Source organism: Lepidochelys kempii, chromosome 11 (genome assembly GCF_965140285.1).
Source record: "Lepidochelys kempii isolate rLepKem1 chromosome 11, rLepKem1.hap1, whole genome shotgun sequence".
NCBI classification, from domain to species: domain Eukaryota; kingdom Metazoa; phylum Chordata; order Testudines; family Cheloniidae; genus Lepidochelys; species Lepidochelys kempii.
The window spans coordinates 63741525-63766419 of NC_136390.1; the positions used below are offsets into that span (position 1 = coordinate 63741525).

Genomic DNA, 24895 nt, shown 5'->3' on the forward strand with positions numbered 1-24895 from the left:
CCGTCTCTCTGTGGGCCAAGTCCTGGATGTTTCACTCTGTGCTTCAGCTCTTACGACGTGCCCTGCACTGCATTCTGGGTAATGTCCGCACACCCATGGAAGTGATTGGGAGGGAGCCTCATACACCTGTACATCGTTGTGTGGCTGCCTAGGTCTGAGCCCTGTGTTTGGCGTTGGGTCCTTTGTGCTGGAAGTAGCTATGCAATGCTGGGGAAGGGCAGGGAAAAATGAGGGAGAACTTTTGGATCACAAGATGAAACCGTAGCCCAAGAACACAAGACAAGCCTCGTCATTCCCCTTAGTACACTTACAACAGCACGCTGAGAGCACAATGGCTGTTAAAGCATTTTATTCATTGAGACCCTTCCAGGCAAAAGGCGTCTTGATTCAGTAAAGATCAGTGGCACGTCTCAAAGAGCCGACTTGGCCACTCATAGAGCCCCACTCACTGAATCTCCTGTACTGCCCTGGCCTCAGCAGGTATTGGCGCCCTCTGTAATTCGGCAATTCGTAAAGGATCCAGTGTCCGTCCAGCACAGAACAAGAGAGCATCTCGTGGGCACGTAGCTGGTCCATGACTTGCGGAGAGTCCTCGGTTAACTCTACCATCTTGCCTCTGTGATCCTCCTTCTCGTAGATCTTTATCCTGTAGGTGCCCCTGTGCTATTTAAGAAAGTGAAACAAGGTGATAGAGTGACCGCAGCAGGCTGGCTGCCTGTGATCCTGGGCCCTGAGTCAGCTCTCTGCACTGCTCCAGTGACGCAAAGGGCACTTAAAACTGCCTCTGGTCCCCAGAGGAGGGGAATCCTTGAATGCTGCAAAGGCAGCACATCCACCCCTTTGACTGAGACCTACGCCAGCCGTGGCTCCCACCCATAGGCTACACTAAGCTGTAGGATACACTAAGTTCTGCTGGGGGGCATTTCAGGCTTCAGCAGGCCCAAAATCAAAGAAACAGAAAAGTGACTTTGTTCTAATGAGTCACAGAAAATATTGGGCCCAATTCTCCCCTCACACTGGTGGAACTCTGTGGCCTTCAGGGAGTTACTCCTTATTTTACAGCAGTGGGAGGGGAGTGGGCCCAGTGTATCTCCAAATCCCCAGAAGTTACAGAAACATTTTTCCTTCTTAGCACAAAGTATGTCATCCTTTACTGTTCATATTCTTAACCACAGGACAGCTGCACCCAGGCCTGGAACAGGCACTTGTAGTGCAAGGTATCCTATCCTATCCCTACAATTTCCCCGCAGCCCTCCTGGAGGGATGACCACTAGGAGGAAGAAAGCAGTTCTCGTTTACAGTCCTCGGTAGCTCGGCTGAAAATGATCAAGCAAGTTCCTCATGACGGTGGCTTGAGCAACGTTGCCATTTTTTAAAAGCAAAATGGAACTCACAGTTGGGATCATCCGGCAGGACTTAATGGAGGTGCTGAAACCCTCAGACTGCATGTCAGGATAATCTCCCCGTTTCAGAAAGAACTGCTGTCCCTGGAAGTTGGGACGTTCATAGAGCATGAAGCAGCCATTTTCCACGCGGACAGAGTTACAGTGGCTGAGCTGACTTTGCAAATCCGGACGGTCGCTACTGCACTCAACGGAGCGGCCCTGGAAGTTTCTGTCCTCGAAAAGGATGATCTGGTGCGAAACACAAACAGCAGAGTTTTCAGTAACATCCTATACTGTGTGACAGCGTCTGGCATTCCAATTTTTCTCCGTCCAGCACACTAAGCCTGAAGTGTATGGGCCTTACATTATACTCACAGTGATGATAAATTGATATACTCCTTTGACTTCAGTGGAATTGATCCTCATTTACACAAGTGTAAGCGATAGCAGAATTAGACTCTCTAAGAATAATATACAGGGGCTAATAGAGGCAGTAGGTCCCCTTGCTCTGCATTCTTGATTCTCCTCTCCTACTGGGGTAGGCCAGGAGTAACTCCTTTGACATTAAGAGACTAACTCTGATGTAAATGAGAGGAGAATCAGGTCCCTGGCTTCAGCCTGGCATACCAAACAATCCAATCCAGACAGGTTTCTCTTACCTTTTCCATTGTAGCTGGTTTCAGGCTGCAAACCATAGTACTCCAGCCAGGCAACTGCCTTTTTATACCTCACAACCAGTGCTAAGTGTGCACAAGTTAACAAAAGTCTTTTCTCTGTTCATAGAGCCAACTCATGACTCTGGGGGCTCATTCACTCTTTGTACTAGTGTCCATAATTTTTGTGTAGCAGTGAACAGGTTTGATTCCTATTGTTACCAGTGACCAGTTCCGGGCCCTGGATCTGTCAGCTCAGCCATTTTTACATTGAAGACAACATAGTTCAGGAAAAGAGAGAAACTTCTGGCGGAGTGACAGAGGGGACTGGATGTTGATGCCATCACAATCCTTTTCTATAGAGTCTCTGCGGTTGCATTGTTGTTAATGAATGCAGAAGTGGTACAATAAAGATGGAAGAGGGTTCAAACAACAAAATAGAAAGTAGGGAGATAAAAACAGAAATGTGTACATCAAAAATAATGTCAAAAGGTCTTAGGTAGACATCACACGTGTTTTAGCCATTCAATAGCTTTGCGGTCAGCAGTATGGAGTTTGGAACGTCCTCCTGAGAGACCAGCACGAGATGATCAGCTGTTCAGTAGATGTGCCGTGTCCACGTCCACCCGCAGCCTCACAGGGCTGTTCTGAGCCCCCAGGTGTGGTCATTTCCAGCACACGTCTTCACCCCCCATCTCAAATGGTTGTTTCCACCATACATAGTGTGGGAGCCCAAGGCCAGGCAGTCTTCCATCAGGCTGAATGGGGAGAAGGAGTTTCTCGAGCCTTGTCTACACTACAGAGTTTTGTCGACAAAAGTTAGGCCATTTAATTAAAGGGCTTTCATGAAACCACTGTTGCATGTCCTCATTATGGTCCTTGTGTCAGCAGAGCCCATCCACAGTAGCAGCTCTTTCACCAATACAGAGCAGTGCACTGTGGGTATCTATCCCACTGTGCAACTGACCGTAAAGTTTTGGGAAGGGTTTACAATGCCTCATGGGGTAGATACAGTGTCACATGATGCAGGTTTATCAATCCCATCACTCCATGGGCAGCCTACTAGATTGCCAGACGTTTTCCAGCTGAAGTGTATGTGGGTTAGTAGGGGAACAATGTGTGACAGGGAGTGTGTGTGTGAGTGTGAGAGAGAGAGAGAAACAGAGTGTGTGTTGGGGAAGTGTGTGAGTGATTGTTTGTGTGTTTGGGGAGAGTGTGTTGGCATGCTGTCGCTCTAAGTTCAGACAGCAGCCTGAGCAACCAATCCTGTGGGTGAGGGACATCCCTCCCCCTCCACATCAGCCTCTGGATCTGCACAGCAATCTTCGTCCTCTCCCACCCCCGTAGAAGCAGCTTGCTCTGTCTGCCTGCCAATTCCACATTAATGGTTCTGTGATTCCCTCCGAGTTCTCCCACAGCCTCTTCAGCTGCCAGGAGCAGCATCCTCAGCAGCTCTTTGAGCTCTCCACACTGAGGAATGTCAAAGCTTGCACATGCCTGCAGGGCAGCCGAGTTCAAAACAGTGAGCAGAGTGGTCACGGTGGGCATTGTGGGATACTGGGGGAGGCCAGTTATGGCAACATAATGAACAGCAGCGTCTACACTGACACTTTGTCGCTTTAACTTTGCTGTAAAAAGCTCCATGTCTGTTGTCCACGTGGTTTTATTGTTTCGGCAAAACAACAGAGATTTCCGACAAAACTGTATAGTGTGGACAATGCCTTAGAGAGGGAGCAGCTCGTTCCCATTCTGCTCGCTACAGTGTGACAGCATCCACCATGGAGCTGGTCGGTAGCATAGTCCAGATTGGTGTTCTGCTGATGCATCAGTGGCAAGGCACGTCCCGTCAATGGTGCCAGAAGTGGTGGAGCCAGAGGACCATACCCCCCACTTTGAACATCATTGTAGTTTTGGATGGCAGGGGTCAATGTTGCCCACCAAACCACAAGCCTCGGGGAGGTGCAGAGTGGCACATGTGGGAAATTAAAATATAAAATATTAGTCTAGCTACAGATATAATTTTCCAGATATTGTGGAGTAACATTTCTTTTATAATAGTGGCTCCTGGGTGCAGCAAGCAAGGGGGAAAAATTGTAGGAAAGGGTAGAAGACCAAGCTGGATGAGCAAACATCTCAAATAGGTGATTAAGAGAGAGCAGAAATCTTACAAGGAATGGAAGATGGGATGGATCAGCAAGAAAAGCTACTTTTTGGAGATCAGAAAGTGTAGGGATAAAGTGGGACCTGCCAAAAGCCAAGCAGAGTTGGACGTCACAAAGAAAATTAAAAACAACAGTTAAAGGTTCTATAACCATATAAAAAAAAAAACAAGGAAAGAAGAAGTGGGACTGCTAAACACTGAGGATGGGGTGGAGATTAAAGATAAGCTAGGCATGGCCCAACACCTAAAGAAATACTTTGCCTCAATGTTTAATAAGGCTAATGAGGAGCTTAGGGGTAGTTGGAGGGTGCCTATTGGGAACGAAGATATGGAAGTAGAAATTACCATATCCGAGGTAGAATTCAGACTCAAACAGCTTAATGGGACTAAACTGGGGGGCCCGGATAATCCCCATCCAAGAATATTAAAGGAACTGGTACATGAAATTTCAAACGCAATAGCTAAGATTTTTAATGAATCTTTAGGTTCAGGGGTTGTACTCTATGACTGGAGAATTACTAATATAGTTCCTATTTTTAAGAAGTGTGTGTGTGTGTGTCTGGGAGGAGCTGGGGGAGAGAAGTGATCCAGGAAACTTCAGGCCTATTAGTTTGATCTTAATTGTTTATAAGGTCTTGGAACAAATTTTGAAAGAAAAAGTAGTTAGGGACATAGAGGTAATGGGGCGGGGGGTGGGGAAGGAACACTCTGTACCTCGGGGGAACACCATACACCCCATATTCATCCTTATAATATGATTGTGTGGTATCCAATGCAAAGTTTGTCATGTGGGTGTCTTTGGAAGGCTCATGATGCACTGAGCATTGTTGTTATAGTAATGTTATAGATTGTAAATTCATGTATGTAGTTATGAGGCTGAAAATGTGTCCTCGTGGCTTAAAAGAAGCCCAGGCAAAACTCCCCAGGAGCAAAGGGGTAGTTAACACCTCATCAGGGCATGTATGGGACAAACCTAGCCCAGCCTCGCAGGGGGAGGGATAGCTCAGTGGTTTGAGCATTGGCCTGCTAAACCCAGGGTTGTAAGGTCAATCCTTGAGGGGGCCATTTAGGGATCTGGGGCAAAAATTGGGGATTGGTCCTGCTTTGAGCAGTGGGTTGGACTAGATGACTTTCTGAGGTCCCTGATATTCTATGATTCTATGAACAAAGGACACTGGCCTAGGCAGCAACAAAGGATTTGTTGGACTCTCAAGTGAGTCACCCTCCTTCCTTTGGTCAGTTTGGAACTATGATGAGGTAATGCTCACCTGACTCTGAAGGGTGGGAGGCAAAGCCAAGAGGGAAGAAAGAACAGGATAAAAGGGAGAGACATTTGCCATGCTCTCTCTCTCCTACCTCCACCAGCAGATACCACCACCGAGCAACTGAAGCACTGATCAAAGGGGAGAGCCTGGCTGAAGGGCAACCAGCCACTCTGTGGTGAGAAGCATCTAAGTTTGTATGGGCACCAAAAGTGTTAAGATCAGCTTAGAATGCGTTTTGCTTTTATTTCATTTGACCAGATCTGACTTTAATCTCTTAAAATCTATCCTGTGTAATTAATAAATTTGTTTTTGTTCTACCCGAAGCCGTGCATGTGGTTTGAAGCATGTCAGAGACTCCCCTTGGAATAACAAACCTGGTACATATCAATTTCTTTATTAAATTGATGAACTCATACAAGCTTGCAGCGTCCAGCGGGCATAACTGGACACTGCAAAACGGAGGTTTCTAGAATTGTATCTGGGACCAGAGATATTGGCTAGTGTCATTCAGTTAAACAATCCAAGCAGCGGCTGGCCAAATGTGCTCACTCATGTAGCTGGGAGCAACTTACATGCTAGAGGCTGTGCGTGAACAGCCTGGGAGTGGGGGTTCTCACAGCGGAGCAGGGTAGGGCTGGCTCCAGAGTCGAGGATTGGAGTGACCTAGCAGATCACTGGTCCAGATAATACCAGGGGAATGTCACAGGGGGAAAATACAACATGGTTTTACAAAAGATAGATCATGCCAGACCAACCTGATTTCCTTCTTTGAGAAGATAACTGACTTTTTTAGACAAAGGAAATTCAGTAGATCTAATCTATCTGCTCTAATTTACCTGGATTTCAGTAAGGCATTTGATACAGTTCCACATAGGAAATTATTAGTTAAATTGGAGAAAGATGGGGATTAATATGAGAATTGAAAGATGGATAAGGAACTGGTTAAAGGAGAGACTACAATGGGACATACTGAAAGGTGAACTGTCAGCCTGGATGAGGTTACTACTGGAGTTCTTCAGGGATCGGTCTTGGGACCAATCTTATTTAACATTTTTATTACTGACCTTGGTACAAAAAGTGGGAATGTGCTAATGAAATCTGTGGATGACACAAAATTGGGAGACATTGCTAATATGGAGGAAGGCTGGAATATCATACATGACCATGAAAACTGGAGTACTAGAAAAGGGATGAAATTTAATAGTGCAAAGTGCAAGGACATGCACTTAAGGACTAACAAGAAATTTTGCTATAAGCTTGGGACTTTTGAGTTGGAAGTGACAGAGGAGGAGAAAGACCTGGGTGCATTAGTTGAACACAGGATGACTATGAGCTGCCAGTGTGATGCGGCCGTGAGAAAGGCCAATGCAGTCGTAGGATGCATCAGGCAAGGTATTTCCAGTAGAGATAGGGAAGTGCTCGTATCATTATACAAGGGACTAGTGAGACCTCATCCTGAATACTTTGTTCAGTTCTGGTCTCTCACATTTAAGAAAGATGAATTCAAACCAGAGCAGGTGCAGAGAAGGGCTACTAGGATGATCTGAGGAATGGAAAACCTACCCTCTGAGGGGAAACTCAGTGTAACCAAATGAAGGCCGGGGGAGCTATGATTTCTCTTCACACATACATCAGAGGAATAAATACCAGGGAGGGAGAGGAGTTTTTTTAATTAAATGCCAATGTTGACACAAGAACAAATAGATATAGATTAGCCATTAAAAAGGTTAAATTTGAAATTAGATGAAGGTTTCTAACCATCAGAGGAGCTGAAGTTTTGGAACAGACTTCCAAGGGGAGTAGTGGGAGGGAAAAAAAACTAACTGGCTTCAAGACTGAGCTTGATAAGTTTTTGGAGGGGATGGTATGACGAGACTGCCTACACAATGGCATGTAGCTAATGTGCAGCTACTGGCAGCAGATATCTCCAATGGCCAGTGATGAGACACTTTATGGAGATGGCTCTGAGTTACTACATAGAATTCTTTCCCTATTTGGGGTCGGGAAGGAATTTTCTCCTGGGTCAGATTGGCAGAGACTCTGGGGTTCTTTGCCTTCCTCTGCGGCATGGGGCACGGGTCACTTACAAGTTTAAACTAGTTTAAAAGGTGGATTCTTTGTAACGTGAAGTCTTTAAATCATGATTTTGGGACTTCAGTAACTCAGCCACAGGTTGTGTGTCTAGTACAGGAGTGGGTGGGTGAGGTTCTGTGGCCTGCAATGTGCAGGAGATCAGACTAGATGATCATGATAGTTCCTTCTAACCTTAAAGTCTAAGGCTCTGTCCACTTTGTCAAACTGTTTGGCATTTAGCATTTGCCACATGGGTCTGAGTTTGATTTATCTTTTATTGGTAGCCTGGTATTTGTTCAGGGCCCACTAGGCTAGCATTAATTGAAGTCCAGAACAAAAATCAGCTTAGAGTGAGTTTTTTTTCTTTAATCAGCACACTGATAACTTCTGTTAATTTTCCATACTGAGCTGACTGACTTTGTGCTAGAAGTAGCTATGCAATGCTGGGGGAGGGCAGGGAAAGATGAGGGACAACGTTTGGTTCAGAAGATGATACCGTAGCCCAAGAACACAGGACAAACCTCGACGTTCCCCTTAGTACACTTACAACAGCACGCTGAGAGCACAATGGCTGTTAAAGCATTTTATTCATTGAGACCCTTCCAGGCAAAAGGCGTCTTGATTCAGTAAAGATCAGTGGCACGTCTCAAAGAGCCGACTTTGCCACTCATAGAGCCCCACTCACTGAATCTCCTGTACTGCCCTGGCCTCAGCAGGTATTGGCGGCCTCTGTAATTCGGCAATTCGTAAAGGATCCAGTGTCCGTCCAGCACAGAACAAGAGAGCATCTCGTGGGCGCGTAGCTGGTCCATGACTTGCGGAGCGTCCTCGGTTAACTCTACCATCTTGCCTCTGTGATCCTCCTTCTCATAGATCTTTATCCTATAGGTGCCCCTGTGCTGTGACAGAAAACGAGACAGGGTAATACAGTGACTGCACCAGGCTGGCTGCCTGTGATTCTGGGCCCTGAGTCAGCCCTGTGCCCTGCTCCAGTGATGCAAAGGGCGCTTAAAACTGCCTCTGGTCCCCAGAGGAGGGGAATCCTTGAATGCTGTAAAGGCAGCGCATCCACCTATTTGACTCAGACCTACACCAGCCGTGACTCCCACCCTTGGTGCAGGGAGCATGTCTGGGGTCGGGAGGAGGGAGCCCATCAAAGTGCAAGAGAGGGCGGGGCTGAGTGTACAATGCTGGCCAATCCTCAGTGAGCACAGTGGTCTCCTGGGCTATGCCAAGTTCTGCTGGGGGCTGTTTCAGGCTTCAGCAGCCCCAGAATCAAGGAAACTGAGAAGTGACTTTGTTCTAAAGAGTCACAGAAAATATTGGAGCCCAATTCTCCCCTCACACTGGTGTAACTCTGTGGGCATCACTGATTATTCCTTATTTTACAGCAGTGTGAGGGCAGTGGGCCCAGTGTATCTCCAAATGCCCAGAAGTTATGGAAAACTTTTCCCTTCTTAACTCAAAGTATGTTGTCATTTACTGTCCATAGACTTAACCAAATGAGAGCTGCATCCAGGCCCTGAAAAGGTAGTAGCAGTGGAAGCTTTCCTGTCCTATCCCTTGAATGTTCCCCTAGCCATCCTGGATGGATGACCACTAGGAGGAAGAAAGCTGTTCTCGTTTTCAGTCCCCAGTAGCTCGGCTGAAAATGATCAAATAAGAACCTTATGACGGTGGTTTGGGCAATGTTACCGTTTTTGGAAGAAAAAAAAAAAAGAGGCAAAATGGAACTCACAGTTGGGATCATCCGGCAGGACTTAATGGAGGTGCTGAAACCCTCAGACTGCATGTCAGGATAATCTCCCCGTTTCAGAAAGAACTGCTGTCCCTGGAAGTTGGGACGTTCATAGAGCATGAAGCAGCCACTTTCCACGCGGACAGAGTTACAGCGGCTGAGCTGACTTTGCAAATCCAGACGGTCGCTGCTGCACTCAACGGAGCGGCCCTGGAAGTTTCTGTCCTCGAAAAGAATGATCTAGTGCAAGAAACAAACGGCACAGTTTTCAGTAACATCCTATACAGTGTGACTGCGTGCTGGCATTCCAATTTCTCTCTGTCCAGCACAGTAAGCATGAAATGTCTGGGCCTTACGTTTTACTTACAAGTGTAAGTGAAAGCAGAATTGGGCTCTGAGAGTTTAATATACAGGGACTATTAGAGGCAGTAGGTTCCCTCACTCTGCATTTTTGATTCTCCTCTCCTACTGGGATAGGCCAGAAGTAACTCCTTTGACATCAGGAGACTAACTCTGATGTAAATGAGAGGGGAATCAGGTCCCTGGCTAACTCTGTTGTAAATGAGAGGAGAATCAGGTCCCTGGCTTCAGACAGACATACCAAACAATCCAGTCCAGACAGGTTTCTCTTACCTTTTCCATCGTAGTTGGATTCAGGCTGCAAGCCATAGTACTCCAGCCGGGCAACTGCCTTTTTATACCTCACAACCAATGCTAAGTGTGCACACGTTAACAAAAGTCTTTTCTCTGCTCATAGAGCCAACTCATGACTATGGGGTCTCATTCATTCTTTGTACTGGTGTCCATAGTTTTTGTGTAGTGGGGAACAGGTTTGATTCCTATTGTTACCAGTGAGCAGTTCTGGGCCCTGGATCTGTCAGCTCAGCCATTTATACACTGAAGACAACATAGTTCAGGAAAAGGGAGAAACTTCTGGCCAAGTGACAGAGGGGACTGGATGTGATGGAATGAACAATCCTTTTCTTTAGAGACTCTGCAGTTGCATTGTTATTAGTGAATGCACAAGTAGTACAATAAAGATGGAAGAGAGTTCAAATGACAACATAGAAAGTAGGGAGATAAAAACAGAAATGTGTACGTCAAAAGAATGTCAAAAGGGCTTAGGTAGACATCTCGCGTGTTTTAGCCATTCAGTAGCTTTGGGGTCAGCAGTACGGAGTCTGGAATGGCCTCCTGAGAGACCAGCATGAGGTGAGCAGTAGGTGCGCAGCGTCCATCCCCACCCGCAGCCACACGGGGCTGTTCTGGATCCCCAGGTGTGGTCAGTATCCACACACCTCTCTTCCCCACATCTGAAATGGTTGAGCTTGTACAACAGATAATGTGGCAGCCTGAAGGCAGGAGGTCTTCCATCAGGATGAGTGATGAGAGAGAAATTTCGTAGACAGGGAGCAGCTCGTTCCCATTCTGCTCACCACAGTGTCACAGCGTCCACCGTGGAGCAGTTGAGTAACATAGTGCAGATTGAAAAGGAGGACTTGTGGCACCTTAGAGACTAACCAATTTATTTGAGCATGAGCTTTCGTGAGCTACAGCTCACTTCATCGGATGCATACCGTGGAAACTGCAGCAGACTTTATATATACACAGAGAATATGAAACAATACCTCCTCCCACCCCACTGTCCTGCTGGTAATAGCTTATCTAAAGTGATCATCAGGTGGGCCATTTCCAGCACAAATCCAGGTTTTCTGACCCTCCACCCCCCCACACAAATTCACTCTAACACCAGCAGGAGAGTGAATTTGTGTGGGGGGGTGGAGGGTGAGAAAACCTGGATTTGTGCTGGAAATGGCCCACCTGATGATCACTTTAGATAAGCTATTACCAGCAGGACAGTGGGGTGGGAGGAGGTATTGTTTCATATTCTCTGTGTATATATAAAGTCTGCTGCAGTTTCCACGGTATGCATCCGATGAAGTGAGCTGTAGCTCACGAAAGCTCATGCTCAAATAAATTGGTTAGTCTCTAAGGTGCCACAAGTACTCCTTTTCTTTTTGCGAATACAGACTAACATGGCTGTTACTCTGAAACCTGTCATAGTGCAGATTGGCGTTCTGATGATGAGTCAGTGGCGAGGCACTGTATCTTTGAAAAGTGGCCTGGTGATTATCTCCTGGATTGTGTCAAGGAGGTTCTTCGCTGCAATATTATGCCTGATGTTAGAAGGAAGGATATTAGAAAAGACTGGTAGCCAATCAGTGTTTGTTGGTCCTGTAGTCCCTGTTATTCTCATCATTTGATTCAACAGCACATCAACTAGCATGGTGTGGTAAGAGTTTAACCACACAGGAGCACAGTGTTGCCCAAGTGAGTAGCAGAAAGTTACTGCTGAACTGTCCAGTGCTTGCACATTAGCTCCTCAACTTGAGCCTGCAAACTTCTTTAAGAGGCCATTTCTGCTGTTAATTTTCTGTGCTCTCTTGGTGGTTTGGGTGTTAGGGGTAAGCATGCAAGCTAGAGTGACTCCTAGATATGCTGGCTTTTTTTTTTTTTGTGTCATGAGCCAGTCATTCTCCATTCAAGAACAGGTTGAGTTCTTGTGAAGCATTAGCTTGAGTGAGATGAAACCATGACAACACTGTCTTTGACATACTGAGATTAAGTCTTCACTTCTTCCAGTCCTAAGGGTTGTCTGCCGTATCTTGGTTCAAGTTGTCCCCAGTCTTTTTGAAGTTTTTCTCTTGACATTAGACAGATGTCATCTGCACACTTGAGTGGCCTTGAGGTAGTTGGAGACAGATCGTTTGAAAACATATTGGATATAAGTAGGGGCAAGGACAGATCTCTGAGGGATCCTGTTCTTCTGGATCCCCTAAGCATTCAGTTTATTTCCTAACGTGGTTTGGAATTGTCTGTTTCAGAGCATCATTTCTATAGCCATAACAACCCATCAAGGTAATGTCTTGACCAACAAGGCAGTGTGCCAGATGGCAGCATATGCTGCTTTTCAGTCAAGAAGTCCAGCCCTGAACATCACAGGGCACTGTGATCGAGGTGTCCAAGATGCCCTCAAGCTCTGCTGCTGCTTCTCCAAATCTAAAAGTATGGAAAAAACAGAGGAGAGCTGCCTCCCCACTTATCCAAACAAATGGTACCTGAGCCTCATGGGATAGGGCTGATAGCTGTAACAACAAAGGTTGCCACTCACACTGCTGAAATTAAATCTACAGTTTCCATCCGACAGAGCACCATGACCGAGACTGAGTGCGCTGCAAGCTCTAGCCAGACAGACTGGTGAAGCAGAACAGACTTTCTGAAGTGGAAGATGATTTTAAAGAGAACAAATAACAGGTTATAAAGAGCTGTAATGATATCAAGACAAAACTAATTGGTCTAGAAAGCCACTCTAGACCATGTAACATGAGGACTGTGGGTGTCTCTGAGGGAATAGAGAAAGGCAAACCTTCTGAATTTGTCCGTAGATTGCTAAATTGTAGGATTTTCCAATAGCTTTTTATTTTGATATAGAATGGGCATACCCGGACCCTTGCCCCCCAGCCAGCTCTTGGAAGTCGGCTTAGAGCATTTGATTGTAAAGCTCCTGAAGTTTACCACTAAGAAGCTAATACTGCAGAAATCCAGAGAGAGACATGGAGTGGTTATGGGAAGAGCCAGCAATTAAAATACTGCTCTCTCAAGATTATGCCGTGATGTAGTTGGATTGAGGGCAACTTTTTACTAAGTGAAACAATTGGCTAGGAAGTTTATTAAATACCTGGCTAAGCTCTATATTAAGAATGGGGTTAGTATCATTCATTTCCCCTTAGGAGGAAGAAAAATACCTCCAAATTCTGCAGACTCCCCTTTGCAAGACAAGATGTTTATGGAATGATCAGAGTGTATGGAATTTATCTATTGCTCTCTGAAATCAGATATGGTTGCTGTAAACAAGTTGGGTGCTAGCTGATATTGATATGTTAGTTTTTTTTCTCTTTTTTTCTCTCTCATTGGGGCTGAAGGGTTATAAAATTATTAACAATTTACTTCCTATTGCCTTAAATCATGTAGAAGGAGCATCAATGTAAAATGGATCTATCATCATTGCTTTATTAGTTGGTGCTTCCTGATGGACTAAAGTATATGTTGTTTCTATTGGTTGGAAATAGATGACTACTATAATTGTAATGTTCAGAACCCCAGGGGCTGTGAGGATCTCCAAGTTTTGCCTGCCCTCTCTGGTTAAAAAACAATCCAAAACTACACACTTGATAAAAATATTTCTTTTTGATGGTATGGTACTAACATATATTTCTCTTTCCACTATCTTTTTCTTTCACTTTATTTAATCCCTCTTTCTGCCTCCATGCTGGGAATTTCCTTCCCATGCCTGTAGAATATGTACCAGGAAGCTACTCTCTACCCCCAGATTATATAACTTTGGCTGCGTAGATATTCAAAAGCTGTTTACTGCGCAGGAAAATTTTCAATGTCTCATTCATTCACTAAGCGGCTTTATATTTTAACAAGGATGGCTCTGAGAACTAAATGTGTGTCCTGAAATATAAAGGGTTTCAGTAACCCTATTGAAAGAAAAAATATATTCAATGCGTAAAGAGAATGCTGCCATTGCTATGCTCCCGGAGACACATCTGACAAACTTGAAGTTTGTAAACTGAGATGGGGTAGGGCTCTCTGTTTCTAGTTGCTTTAAATTCTAAAGTGAGAGGTATTGCTTTAGTAATACCTCCCAGGACTATGAGGTTATGTGGAAGGGTTAAGTGGAGCCAACCCTAAGCATGGACCAGACCACTTTGCCTTTGGGAAAGGCTTGCAGGGAGCCAGATCCTTGATGATGACTTTAGATCCTACTTGGTGCTCAGTCAGGTCTCCTTTGGCATCAGACCATGCCTTGGTGTTTTACACTTTCCTGTCCTCTCTCGCCACCACACTCCTCTGTAGCTGCAGAATCTGCATCTGCAAGTCCTGTACCCAGGCTTCTGATGGGGCTTCTCTAGCCAGATAGACTGAATGGGGTTAATTATATCCTTCCACACTCTCACTGGTCTTTCCATCAGGCCACATTGGGGGAAAAGGCTGTGGATTTGCATCCCTATCTCTGAAACGCATTAATACCAGTAAAAAGCACGAGGAGGATGTGTGGCACCTCAGAGACTAACCAATTTATTTGAGCACAAGCTTTCATGGGCTACAGCTCATTGCTGCCTGTTGCAGCACCTCTTTTTTTCTTTTCTTTTTGATTGTCTTATTCATTCATTCAACCTGTCCTGCTGCTGGCTGACTGACAGGGAAAGGGAACCTTTTGCTCTACATCCAGCTGGGTGCACACTTCTTTGACAACTGACCCCACAAACCATTGTCCGAGTCAATAGCCTTAGGCCCCTCCGTGCTCTGCAGAACACATTGCACACCAATTGTTTCGCTCTCATTAGGGCAGTCACAAATTTAGTGTGGAGGTCCACCACCTCCCAATGTGAGAAAGCATTGACAACAACTAGCACATACTTGTTCCCCCTTGGTGATAAGGGCAGCTCCCCAGTACAGTTGATTTGATCTCCTTTCCATGAACCTCTGGGACCTATGTCAGCTTTTTTACTTTCTTTGAGAGCTGGATTGTGTCTGGCACAGATAAGAAGCATCTTCAGGTCCCTTTTCCATTGTTTCCAACCTGTCTTTGGCCTCTGCCTGTTTGGGATGGGCCCATGCACCCATAAGAACAGATCTTTTTGCATATTTTATGATCCAACCCATACTAAATCATTTTTTGATTTTACACAGAGGAGTTCTTGCTTTATTACTAAATTTTGACCTTCATTTGTGTTTTGGCTGAAGGCTTGTTCCCAAAGGGATCCTAACTTCACATCCTGTTTTTGAATTCTTTGTAGCCTCTCCACTTTTTTCTTAATTTCGATTTGTTGATGGCCTCAAGTGAAATCTGTTACAGGGACAGTTTTCAAAATGGTATCCCATGGCCAGAGCGGTCCTTTGTCTGCTGCATTATTGACTGCTAGGTCAACTGTCACATAGTACTGAATTTGATTTCCCCGTTACCGGTAACCCGATATTTGTTCTGAGCCCATTATTCCAGTATTAACACAGTTCCTCTGAATACATAATTCAAGTCCAAAACAATGGTAAGCTTAGAGTGCTATTTTTTTTCCAGTACGCTGATAACTTCTCCTAATTTTGCATACACAGCGGACTTACTTTTCTTACTTACTTACTTTTTTAGTTGTACTGTAAAGTGTTTGACCATTTTGCTTTTTAATCTGATTGCTGCTAACCTTTTTTGGTTTGTGTATATGTGGCTGCTGTCACCTGTATATCTAATACTTTTTTAAAAATTTTGCTGGCATGCATTTTTTTAAAGATTGTATGCCATGTGCTAGAGGGGCTCTTTTTACATTTAGGCAGCATTTCTGTGTGCCTGGGTTTCCCTACCAGCCAGTGGCAAGTGGCACAGGATTGTGGGAGACACCAACCGGACAGCTGGTTTGGAGAGACTTTGATACCATGGAAGTGGGGACTGTATGGTGACCTAGCCAAAGGGCCAAGCAGGAAGAGGGAGCACCCTGAGTCAAAAAGACAGAAAGAAGAGTCGCAGTGTGAGTAACTGATGGAAGGGGTTGCCAGACCGGGAGAGAGCTGCTCCCCAGATGTAGCCACAAAGAGGTACCCCCAGCGCTGAGTGAACCCCACGACAGGCTGTTTAACACAAGCTCCAATATAGCACAGCACTTAAGCTCATATGTAACTTTGTCAGTGGGACTATTCATGAGCTTCAATTAAGCACACGCTTAAGTGTTTTGCTGGACCAGGGCCTCGCGCTGTCCCCAGAGGCCATGCCAATCGCTTCCAGAATGCCAACACGTTTTGGGCAGTCTGTCTAGAGATTTCTATTGAAATAGGGCCGGTCTAGACAAAAAATGCTGCATCAGCTCAGCTGTGCTGCTGTAGTGTTGTAATGCAGGAACTCCAACACCAACAGGAAAGTCGGTGTCGTTAATCCACCTCCCCGAGAGGCGGTAGCTATGTCAATGGGGGAAGCTCTCCCGCTGACATAGTGCGGTCTGCACGAGGAGTTAGGTGGGTATAACTGTGTCGCTCAGAGATGAAGATTTTTCACACCCCTGAATGATGTAGTTATACTGACGTAAGTCTGTCATGTAGACCAGTCCTTAGTCAACCATATGACTGTACAATGTACTGGAAACAGGCTATTGGTGATGATACTGCGTAGCTCTTATTACAAGCATCTTGTTACATTGCTAGGCTTCTGGCACAGAAAAAAAGCTTGAATTGTTGATCTAAGTGCAAAACTCAACTTGGCCTGACCCATGGAGTCCCCATGAAAGGACCGTACTGTAGCGTGAGGGGTCAGGCTAAAACTGAATGTCTTGTTGCCTTTGCTCTTGTTTTCTGTATTTAATCTTGTCTCTAATACACCGATAGCTGTACATACAGATAACCTTGTAGTTTTATAGACTAGATTACAGTCTTTCTAAAACTCTGAACTCGCACCACTGTCCATGCAGAGAGTCAGGGATCAGGACTCATCTTACTGTAAGCAACAGTCTTTTCAGATTCAAAGTACACCTCCTGCTGGTATGGCTGGGGAGCGCTGCATGACTCCCCCTCCATTACCCTGGCGAATGCTCTGTATGACTCCCCACCAAAAGCATGGGCCTCTGCCCTCCCCAAGAAGCAAAGGCTCTCCACCTGCAGGGAGAACAGGGGTCCTTAGTCCCTCCCACCCTGAGATGAAGGGATAGGAGTAGGGTAGCTTCCAGGCCTCGCCCTTGAGCCTGGGTGTATCTGCTTGGATGGGTGGACTGGGCCAGCAGCATTCTTCTCTTCCTGCCTTCCACAGTCCTCTGCTGGGCTGGTCTTGGTGGCTCCTGCAGTTAAGCCCACATTGAGGTCCATGGGGCTGTTCAGTCCTCTCAGAGTTATTGTTTCAGGCTGGCTGCAGACGTCTCTGAATTGGTTTCACCTGGGTCATATTTTCAAGCTTTGCTTTCACACCCCTGGGACAGAAACCTCAGCTTTCGTTACACACTGTAAGTGCCAGTATAATCAGATAATTCCAGGAGCTGGGGCCCTCAACCCAGGCCTGTGGTGCCTATGGCTAGTTAGCCCTGCCCTGCATCGGTGCTCAGGTAACTCTGGCCCCAAGGTTCGGCCCCTGGCTGGGGGAAGTGCTGTGACTGGCGCTGCCTCTCGGTTGGGAGTGGGATGTGGCTGATTCCTGCCATCACCTGGGTGCCCAGCTCTGCCTGCTCCATGCCTGGTGGATGAAGGGGCTCTGGTGAGGCTCCCAGGGACCTCTGGCCAGGCAGTGAAGGCTAGCGCTCAGCCCAGGACCCCTCTAGTCCTCGCTCCAAATCTCTGGCCAGGGGTGGGCTGGAGGATTATGATCTAAAGCACAGCTCTGCAGCTGTCGTCCTCTCTATGGGCCGCGTCCTGGATGTTTCAGTTTCTTGCTCAGACTCCTGCACTGTATTCTGGGTGAGGCCTGCACAGCCCTGTTGGTGCCCCCGTACTCCCGTCTGTCGCTGCCTAGTGTGTCGCTGCCTAGGCCTGAGCCCCATGTTTGGCGTTGGGCACTTTGTGCTGGAAGTAGCTATGCAATGCTGGGGGAGGGCAGGGAAAGAAGAGGGACAACTTTTGGATCAGAAGATGATACCGTAGCCCAAGAACATAGGACAAGCCTCGAAGTTCCCCTTAATACACTTACAACAGCATGCTGAGAGCACAGTGGTTGTTAAAGCATTTTATTCATTGAGACCCTTCCAGGCAAAAGGCGTCTTGATTCAGTAAAGATCAGTGGCACGTCTCAAAGAGCCGACTTGGCCACTCATAGAGCCCCACTCGCTGCATCTCCTGTACTCCCCTGGCCTCAGCAGGTATTGGCGGCCTCTGTAATTCGGCAATTCGTAAAGGATCCAGTGCCCATCCAGCACAGAACAAGAGAGCATCTCAGGGGAGCGTAGCTGGTCCATGACTTGCGGCGAGTCCTCGGTTAACTCTGCCATGTTGCCTCTGTGATCCTCCTTCTCATAGATCTTTATTCTATAGGTGCCCCTGTGCTGTGACAGAAAATGAGACAGAAAATGAGACAGAAAATGAGGCTGCTGTGGTCCTGGGTCCTGAGTCAGCCCTGTGCCCTGCTCCAGTGATGCAAAGGATGCTTAAAGCTGCCTCTGCTCCCCAGAGGAGGAGAATCCTTGAATGCTGTAAAGGCAGCACATCCACCCTTTTGACTCAGATCTACGCCAGCCGTGACTCCCACCCTTGGTGCAGGGAGCATGTGTGGGGTGGGGAGGAGGGAGCCCAACCAGGCACAAGGGGACAGGGCTGCAGTGTACAATGCTGGCCAGTCCTCAGCCAGCACAGTGCTCCCATAGGCCTGGGGTTCTCAGTCTTTTTCTTTCTGAGACCCTGTGACAGGGCGTGCTTGCCGCATGCTGGTACTGCAAGGGTTAACTCTACTCCTTGGGCAGAGGAGGTCACTCAGCCTCGGCCCTGCTGGGCATGCTCCATCTGGAAACCAGGTATAAAAGGGAGCAGCTCAGCCCAGCTCAGCTCATATGGTGTTGACTGTTGAGGAGGAAGGTGCTGAGGCCCTTCCTTAAAGGCGGAAACCAGAGATGCCAAGACCCAAGAGAACACCCAAGCTCCTGCAGACACCCAAGGAGCAACGGAGCTGCAGAGGGCTGCACAGGCTGAGGAGCTTATGGACATCGGCGATTCCAGGACTACTACACCAGGGACAGGGTAGGAAGTAGCTCACGGGGACGAGGCATTGTACCAAGTGGTGTCTGTGTGTTTTGGATGGATTCCCCACTGACTCAGTGGTCAGCATTCCTGCCACTGTTAAGGCCCTGAGCTGGGACCTGTTGGAGAAGGGAGGGCACGGGTCCCCCTACCCGGTCACCACTCCCCTGGTGGCGGCCCACTTTCCTGAGCGTCCACCAGGCCAAAGAGCCCTACTGAACAGGGCAGCCGTGCTGACTTGGGCCACAAGGACACAGAGCCCTGAGAAAGGGCAGCCACACTGACATTTATACGTAGGCCAAGCTATCCCAAGACAAGCGGTGATTGTATAGATTCAGCTGCGGGGCCATAATTACCCTCACCCTGTCCCAAGAAGGGATGGGGCACACCTGCCCCATGAGAGGCCCCCCTAACATGCTGTAAAAACTCCATGGCCCCCTGTGCCAGAACAACTGTTTTTCTGCATATAAAAGCCAGGGCTGGCATTAGAGGGTAGCAAGCAGGGAAATTATCTCTGGGCCCTGCGAAGCTCAGCTGCTCTGGCTTCAGTTTCAGGCACGGATGGTGGGGCTTTGGCTTTCTGCCCTGGGCCCCAGTGAATCTAATACCCACCCTGCTTGGAGGGCTCCCTGAAAGTTGCTCGTGGGCCCCCAGGGGGCCTCGGACCCCTACTTGAGAACTGTTGCCATAGGCTACGCTAAGTTCTGCTGGAGGGCGTTTCAAGCTTCAGCAGCCCCAGAATCAAGGAAACAGAAAAGTTACTTTGTTCTAAAGAGTCACAGAAAATATTGGGCCGAAATCTCCCCTCACACTGGTGGAACTCTGTGGGCTTCAATGAGTTGTTCCTTATTTTACACCAGTTTGTGGGGAGTGGGCCCAGTGTATCTCCAAATCCCCAGAAGTTATGGAAAAATTTTCCCATCTTAACTCAAAGTATGTTGTCGGTCACTGTCTATATTCTTAACCTAAGGACAGCTATACCCACACCCTGAACAGGCAGTAGTAGTGGAAGGTTTCCTGTCCTCTCCCTGCCATGTCCCCCAGCCTGGAGGGATGACCACTAGGAGGAAGAAAGCAGTTCTTGTTTACAGTCCTTGGTAGCTCGGCTGAAAACAATCAAGCAAGTGCCTTATGATAGTGGCTTGGACAACATTGCCGTTTTTTAAAAAGCAAAATGGAACTCACAGGTGGGATCATCCGGCAGGACTTAATGGAGGTGCTGAAACCCTCAGACCGCATGTCAGGATAATCTCCCCGTTTCAGAAAGAACTGCTGTCCCTGGAAGCTGGGACGTTCATAGAGCATGAAGCAGCCACTTTCCACACGGACGGAGTTACAGCGGCTGAGCTGACTTTGCAAATCTGAACGGTCACTGCTGCACTCAACGGAGCGGCCCTGGAAGTTTCTGTCCTCGAAAAGGATGATCTAGTGCCAGAAAGAAATGGCAGAGTTTTCAATAACATCCTATACAGTGTGACAGCGTCCTGGCATTCCAATTTCTCTCCATCCAGCACACTAAGCCTGAAGTGTCTGGGCCTTGCATTTTACTCACAGTGATGATAAATTGATATACTCCTTTAACTTCAGTGGAATTGATCCTCATTTACACAAGTGTAAGCGAAAGCAGAATTAGACTCTCTAAGAATAATATACAGCGACTAATAGAGGCAGTAGGTCCCCTCGCTCTGCATTCTTGTTCTCTTCTCCTACTGCTATAGGCCAGGAGTAACTCCTTTGTCATTAAGAGACTAACTCTGATGTAAATGAGAGGAGAATCAGATCCCTGGCTTCAGACTGACATACCAAACAGTCCAGTCGAGACAGGTTTCTCTTACCTTTCCCATCGTAGCTGGATTCAGGCTGGAAGCCATAGTACTTCAGCTGGGCAACTGCCTTTTTATACCTCACAACCAGTGCTAAGTGTGCACACGTTAACAAAAGTCTTTTCTCTGTTCATAGAGCCAGCTCGTGACGCTGGGGTCTCATTCACTCTTTGTACTAGTGTCCATAGTTTTTGTGTAGTGGGGAACAGGTTTTATTCCTATTGTTACCGGTGACCAGTTCTGGGTCCTAGATCTGTCAGCACAGCCATTTTTACATTGAAGACAACATAGTTCAGGAAAAGAGAGAAACTTCTGGCCGAGTGACAGAGGGGACTGGATGTCGATGCCATCACAATCCTTTTCTATAGAGTCTCTGCAGTTGCATTTTTACTAGTGAATGCATAAGTGGGACAATAAAGACAGAAGAGGGTTCAAACAACAAAATAGAAAGTAGGGAGATAAAAACAGAAATGTGTACGTCAAAAGGGCTTTGGTAGACGTCATGCGTGTTTTACCTATTCAGTATTTTTGGGTTCAGCAGGAGTCTGGAATGGCCTCCTCAGAGACCAGCATGAGATGAGCAGTAGGTGTGCAGTGTCCATCTGCACCTGCAGCCACACAGGGCTGTTCTGAATCCCACATGTGGTCATTGTATGGTACTAATGTATATTTCTCTCACCACAATCTTTTTCTGTTTTCACTTATTTTTTCACTTTATTTAATCCCTCTTTCTATCTTCATGCTGGGAATTTCCTTCCCATGCCTGTAGAATATGTACTGGGAAGCTACTCTCTACCCCTGGATTATATAACTTTCGCTGCTTAGATATTCAAAAGCTGTTTACTGCGCAGGAATATTTTCAGTGTCTCATTCACTCAGTGACTTTATATTTTAACAGTGATGGCTCTGAGAACTAAATGTGTGTCCTGAAACATAAAGGGTTTCAGTAACCCTATTGAAAGAAAAAATATATTCAATGCGTAAAGAGAATGCTGCCATTGCTATGCTCCCGGAGACATATCTAACAAATCTGAAGCTTGTAAACTGAATGGAGATGGGGGTAGGGCTCTCAGTTTCTAGTTGCTTTAAATTCTTAAGTGAGGGGTATTGCTTTACTAATACCTCCCAGAGCTAAGAAGTATACGGAAGGGTCAATGGAGCCAACTCTAAGCACAGACTGTATCGCTTTATCTTTGGGAAAGGCAGGCAGGCAGGGAGCCTGATCCTGGATGATGACTTTAGATCCCACTTGGTGCTCAGTCAGGTCTCCTTTGGCATCAAACCATGCATTGGTCTTTTATACTTTCCCGTCCTTCTCGCCACCACACTCCTCTGTAGCTGCAGAATCTCCATCTGCAAGTCCTGTACCCAGGCTTCTGACAGGGCCTCTATGGCCAGATAGGCTGGAACTGGGTTAATTATATCCTTCCACACTCTCACTGGTCTTCCCATCAGGCCTCATTGGGGGAAAAATAGAGTTGCCAGGAGTCCATTTTTTGACGGGAACGTCCGGTCATTAGGGCAGTCACATATTTAGTGTGTAAGGCTTCCTCCTCCCAGTGTGAGAAAGCATTGACAACAACCGGCACATACTTGTTACCCCTTGGTGTTAAGGACCTATCTCAGAAGAGCTTTTTACCTTCTTTGAAAGCTGGATTGTGTCTGGCACAGATAAGAAGCATCTTCAGGTCCTTTTTCCATTTTTGCCAACCTGTCTTTGGCCTCTGCCTGTTTGGGGTGGGCCCATGCACCCATAAGAGCAGATCTGTTTGCATATTTTGTTGTGCCACCCATACTAAACCATTTTTTGATTTTACACAGAGGAGTTCTTGCTTTATATCGAAGTTTTGACCTACATTCATGTTTTGGCTGGAGGCTTGTTCCCAAAGGGGTCCTAACTTCACATCCTGTTTTTGAAGGCTTTTTGCCTTATTGTAATTGTTGCTGGCCTCAAGTGAAATCTGTTGCAGGAATAGTTTTCAAAATGGTATTCCATGGCCAGGGCGGTCCTGTGTCTGTTGCATTATTGATTGCTAGGATAACTGTCTGGGTTGTTTGTTTTCTGTTAACTAGGGACACTTTTTGTGTGTATGCCTTAATTTTAACCATGTCCACTTTGTTAAACTGTTTGGCAAGATTATTTAGCATTTGCCACATAGTACTGAATTTGATTGGTTATTGGTAACCTGATATTTGTTCTGAGCCCATTATGCCAGCATTAACACAGCTCCTCTGAATACGTAATTCAAGTCCAGAACAATGGTAAGCTTAGAGTGAGATTCTTTTTATCAGTACACTGATAACTTCTGCTAATTTTGCAAACACAGCTGATTTACTTATCTAGTTGTACTATAAAGTTTTTTACTTTGATTGCTGCTAACCTTTTTTGGTTTGTGTATATCGTGGCTACTGTCATCTGTATACTTAATACTTTTTAAAAAGTATTTGCTGGCATGAATTTTTTTCAAAGATTGGATGATAGGTGTTAGAGGGGCTCTTTTTACACTTAAGCCAAGTTTCTGTGTGCCTGGGTTCCCCTACCAGCCAGTGGCAAGTGGCAAGGCTTATGGGAGACACCAACTGGACAGCAGGTCTGGAGGGACTTTGATACTCTGGAAGTGAGTATATGAAATATATGGTGACCTAGCCAAAGGGCCAAGCATGAAGAGGGAGCACTCTCAGTCATCAAGACAGAAAAAAGGGTAACTGACGGAAGGCAGTGCCAGACCGTGCGAGAGCTGATCCCCAGATGTAGCCACAAAGAGGAACCCAGAGTGCAGAGTGAACCCCATGACAGGCTGTTCAATACAAGCTCCAATACAGCACAGAACTTAAGCTCATATGTAATTTTGTTAATGGGACTCTTCAGGAGCTTCAGTTAAGCACAAGCTTAAGTGTTTTGCTGGATCAGGGCCTCACACTGTCCCCCAGAGGCCATGCTGAAGGCTTCCAGAATGCCAACAGGTTTTGGGCAGTCTGTCTAGAGGCAGGGCTACACTAAAAATGCTGCATCAGCTCAGCTGTGCTACTGTAGTGTTGTAATACAGACACTCCAACACCAACATGAGAGCACTCAATGTAGTTAATCCACCTTCCCGAGAGGCAGTAGCTCCGTCAAGGGGGAAGCTCTCCAGCTGACATAGCGCTGTCTGCGCAAGGGATTAGGTGGGTATAACTGTGTCGCTCAGAGGTGTAGGTTTTTCACACAAGTGCATGGGGCTGTTCAATCCCCTCAGACCTGTTTCAGGCTGGCTGCAGACGTCTCTGAATTGGTTTCACCTGGGTCATATTTTCAAGCTTTGCTTTACACACCTCTGGCACAGAAACCTCAGCTTTCGTTACACACTGTAAGTGCCAGTATAATCAGATAATTCCAGGAGGTGGGGCCCTCAACCCAGGCCTGTAGTGCCTATGGCTAGTTAATTCAGCCCTGGATCGGTGCTCAGGTAACTCTGGCTGGAAGTTCAGCCCCTGGCTGGTGCGAGGTCTGTGGCTGGTGCTACCCCTTGGCTGAGACGGGGATATGGCTGATTCCTGCCATCACCTGGGTGCCCAGCTCTGTGGCTGAGGGGGCTCTGGCTGCTGCTCCCTGGTGATGCTCCCAGGGACCTCTGGCCAGGGAGTGAAGGCTGGTGATCAGCCCAGGACCCCTCTAGTCCTCGCTCCAAATCTCTGGCCAGGGGTGGGCTGGAGGATTATGGTCTAAAGTACAGCTCTGCAGCTGTCCTCCTCTCTATGGCCCAAGTCCTGGATGTTTCAGTTTCTTGCTCAGACTCCTGCACTGCATTCTGGGTGTGAGGCCTTCACAGCCCTGGAGGTGGCCCCGTACTCCCGTCTGTCACTGCCTAGGCCTGAGCCCTGTGTTTGGCGTCAGGCACTTTGTGCTGGAAGTAGCTATGCAATGCTGGGGAAGGGCAGGGAAAGAAGAGGGACAACTTTTGGATCAGAAGATGATACCGTAGCCCAAGAACATAGGACAAGCCTCGACGTTCCCCTTAGTACACTTACAACAGCACGCTGAGAGCACAGTGGTTGTTA

At 46.8% G+C, this 24895-nt stretch overlaps 2 protein-coding genes and 1 pseudogene across 2 annotated transcripts; all 3 read right to left on the bottom strand.

Moving 5' to 3' along the window:
- Positions 1-387: 387 nt before the first annotated feature.
- On the bottom strand, positions 388-2080 carry LOC140896002 (gamma-crystallin C). The gene is made up of 3 exons (XM_073307040.1): positions 2045-2080; positions 1395-1634; positions 388-663 (listed from the first exon to the last, which is right to left on the bottom strand). The coding sequence occupies exons 1-3, from the start codon at positions 2078-2080 to the stop codon at positions 388-390; spliced, it is 552 nt and encodes a 183-aa protein (XP_073163141.1).
- A 6080-nt stretch (positions 2081-8160) lies between these two features.
- LOC140896003 (gamma-crystallin C-like) lies at positions 8161-9917 on the bottom strand (annotated as a pseudogene).
- Positions 9918-18057: 8140 nt separating this feature from the next.
- LOC140895857 (gamma-crystallin B) lies at positions 18058-20878 on the bottom strand. The gene is made up of 3 exons (XM_073306648.1): positions 20870-20878; positions 20220-20459; positions 18058-18346 (listed from the first exon to the last, which is right to left on the bottom strand). Exons 1-3 carry the CDS (start codon positions 20876-20878, stop codon positions 18071-18073), a joined length of 525 nt encoding a protein of 174 aa, XP_073162749.1. The 3' UTR covers positions 18058-18070.
- Between the last annotated feature and the right edge of the window lie 4017 nt (positions 20879-24895).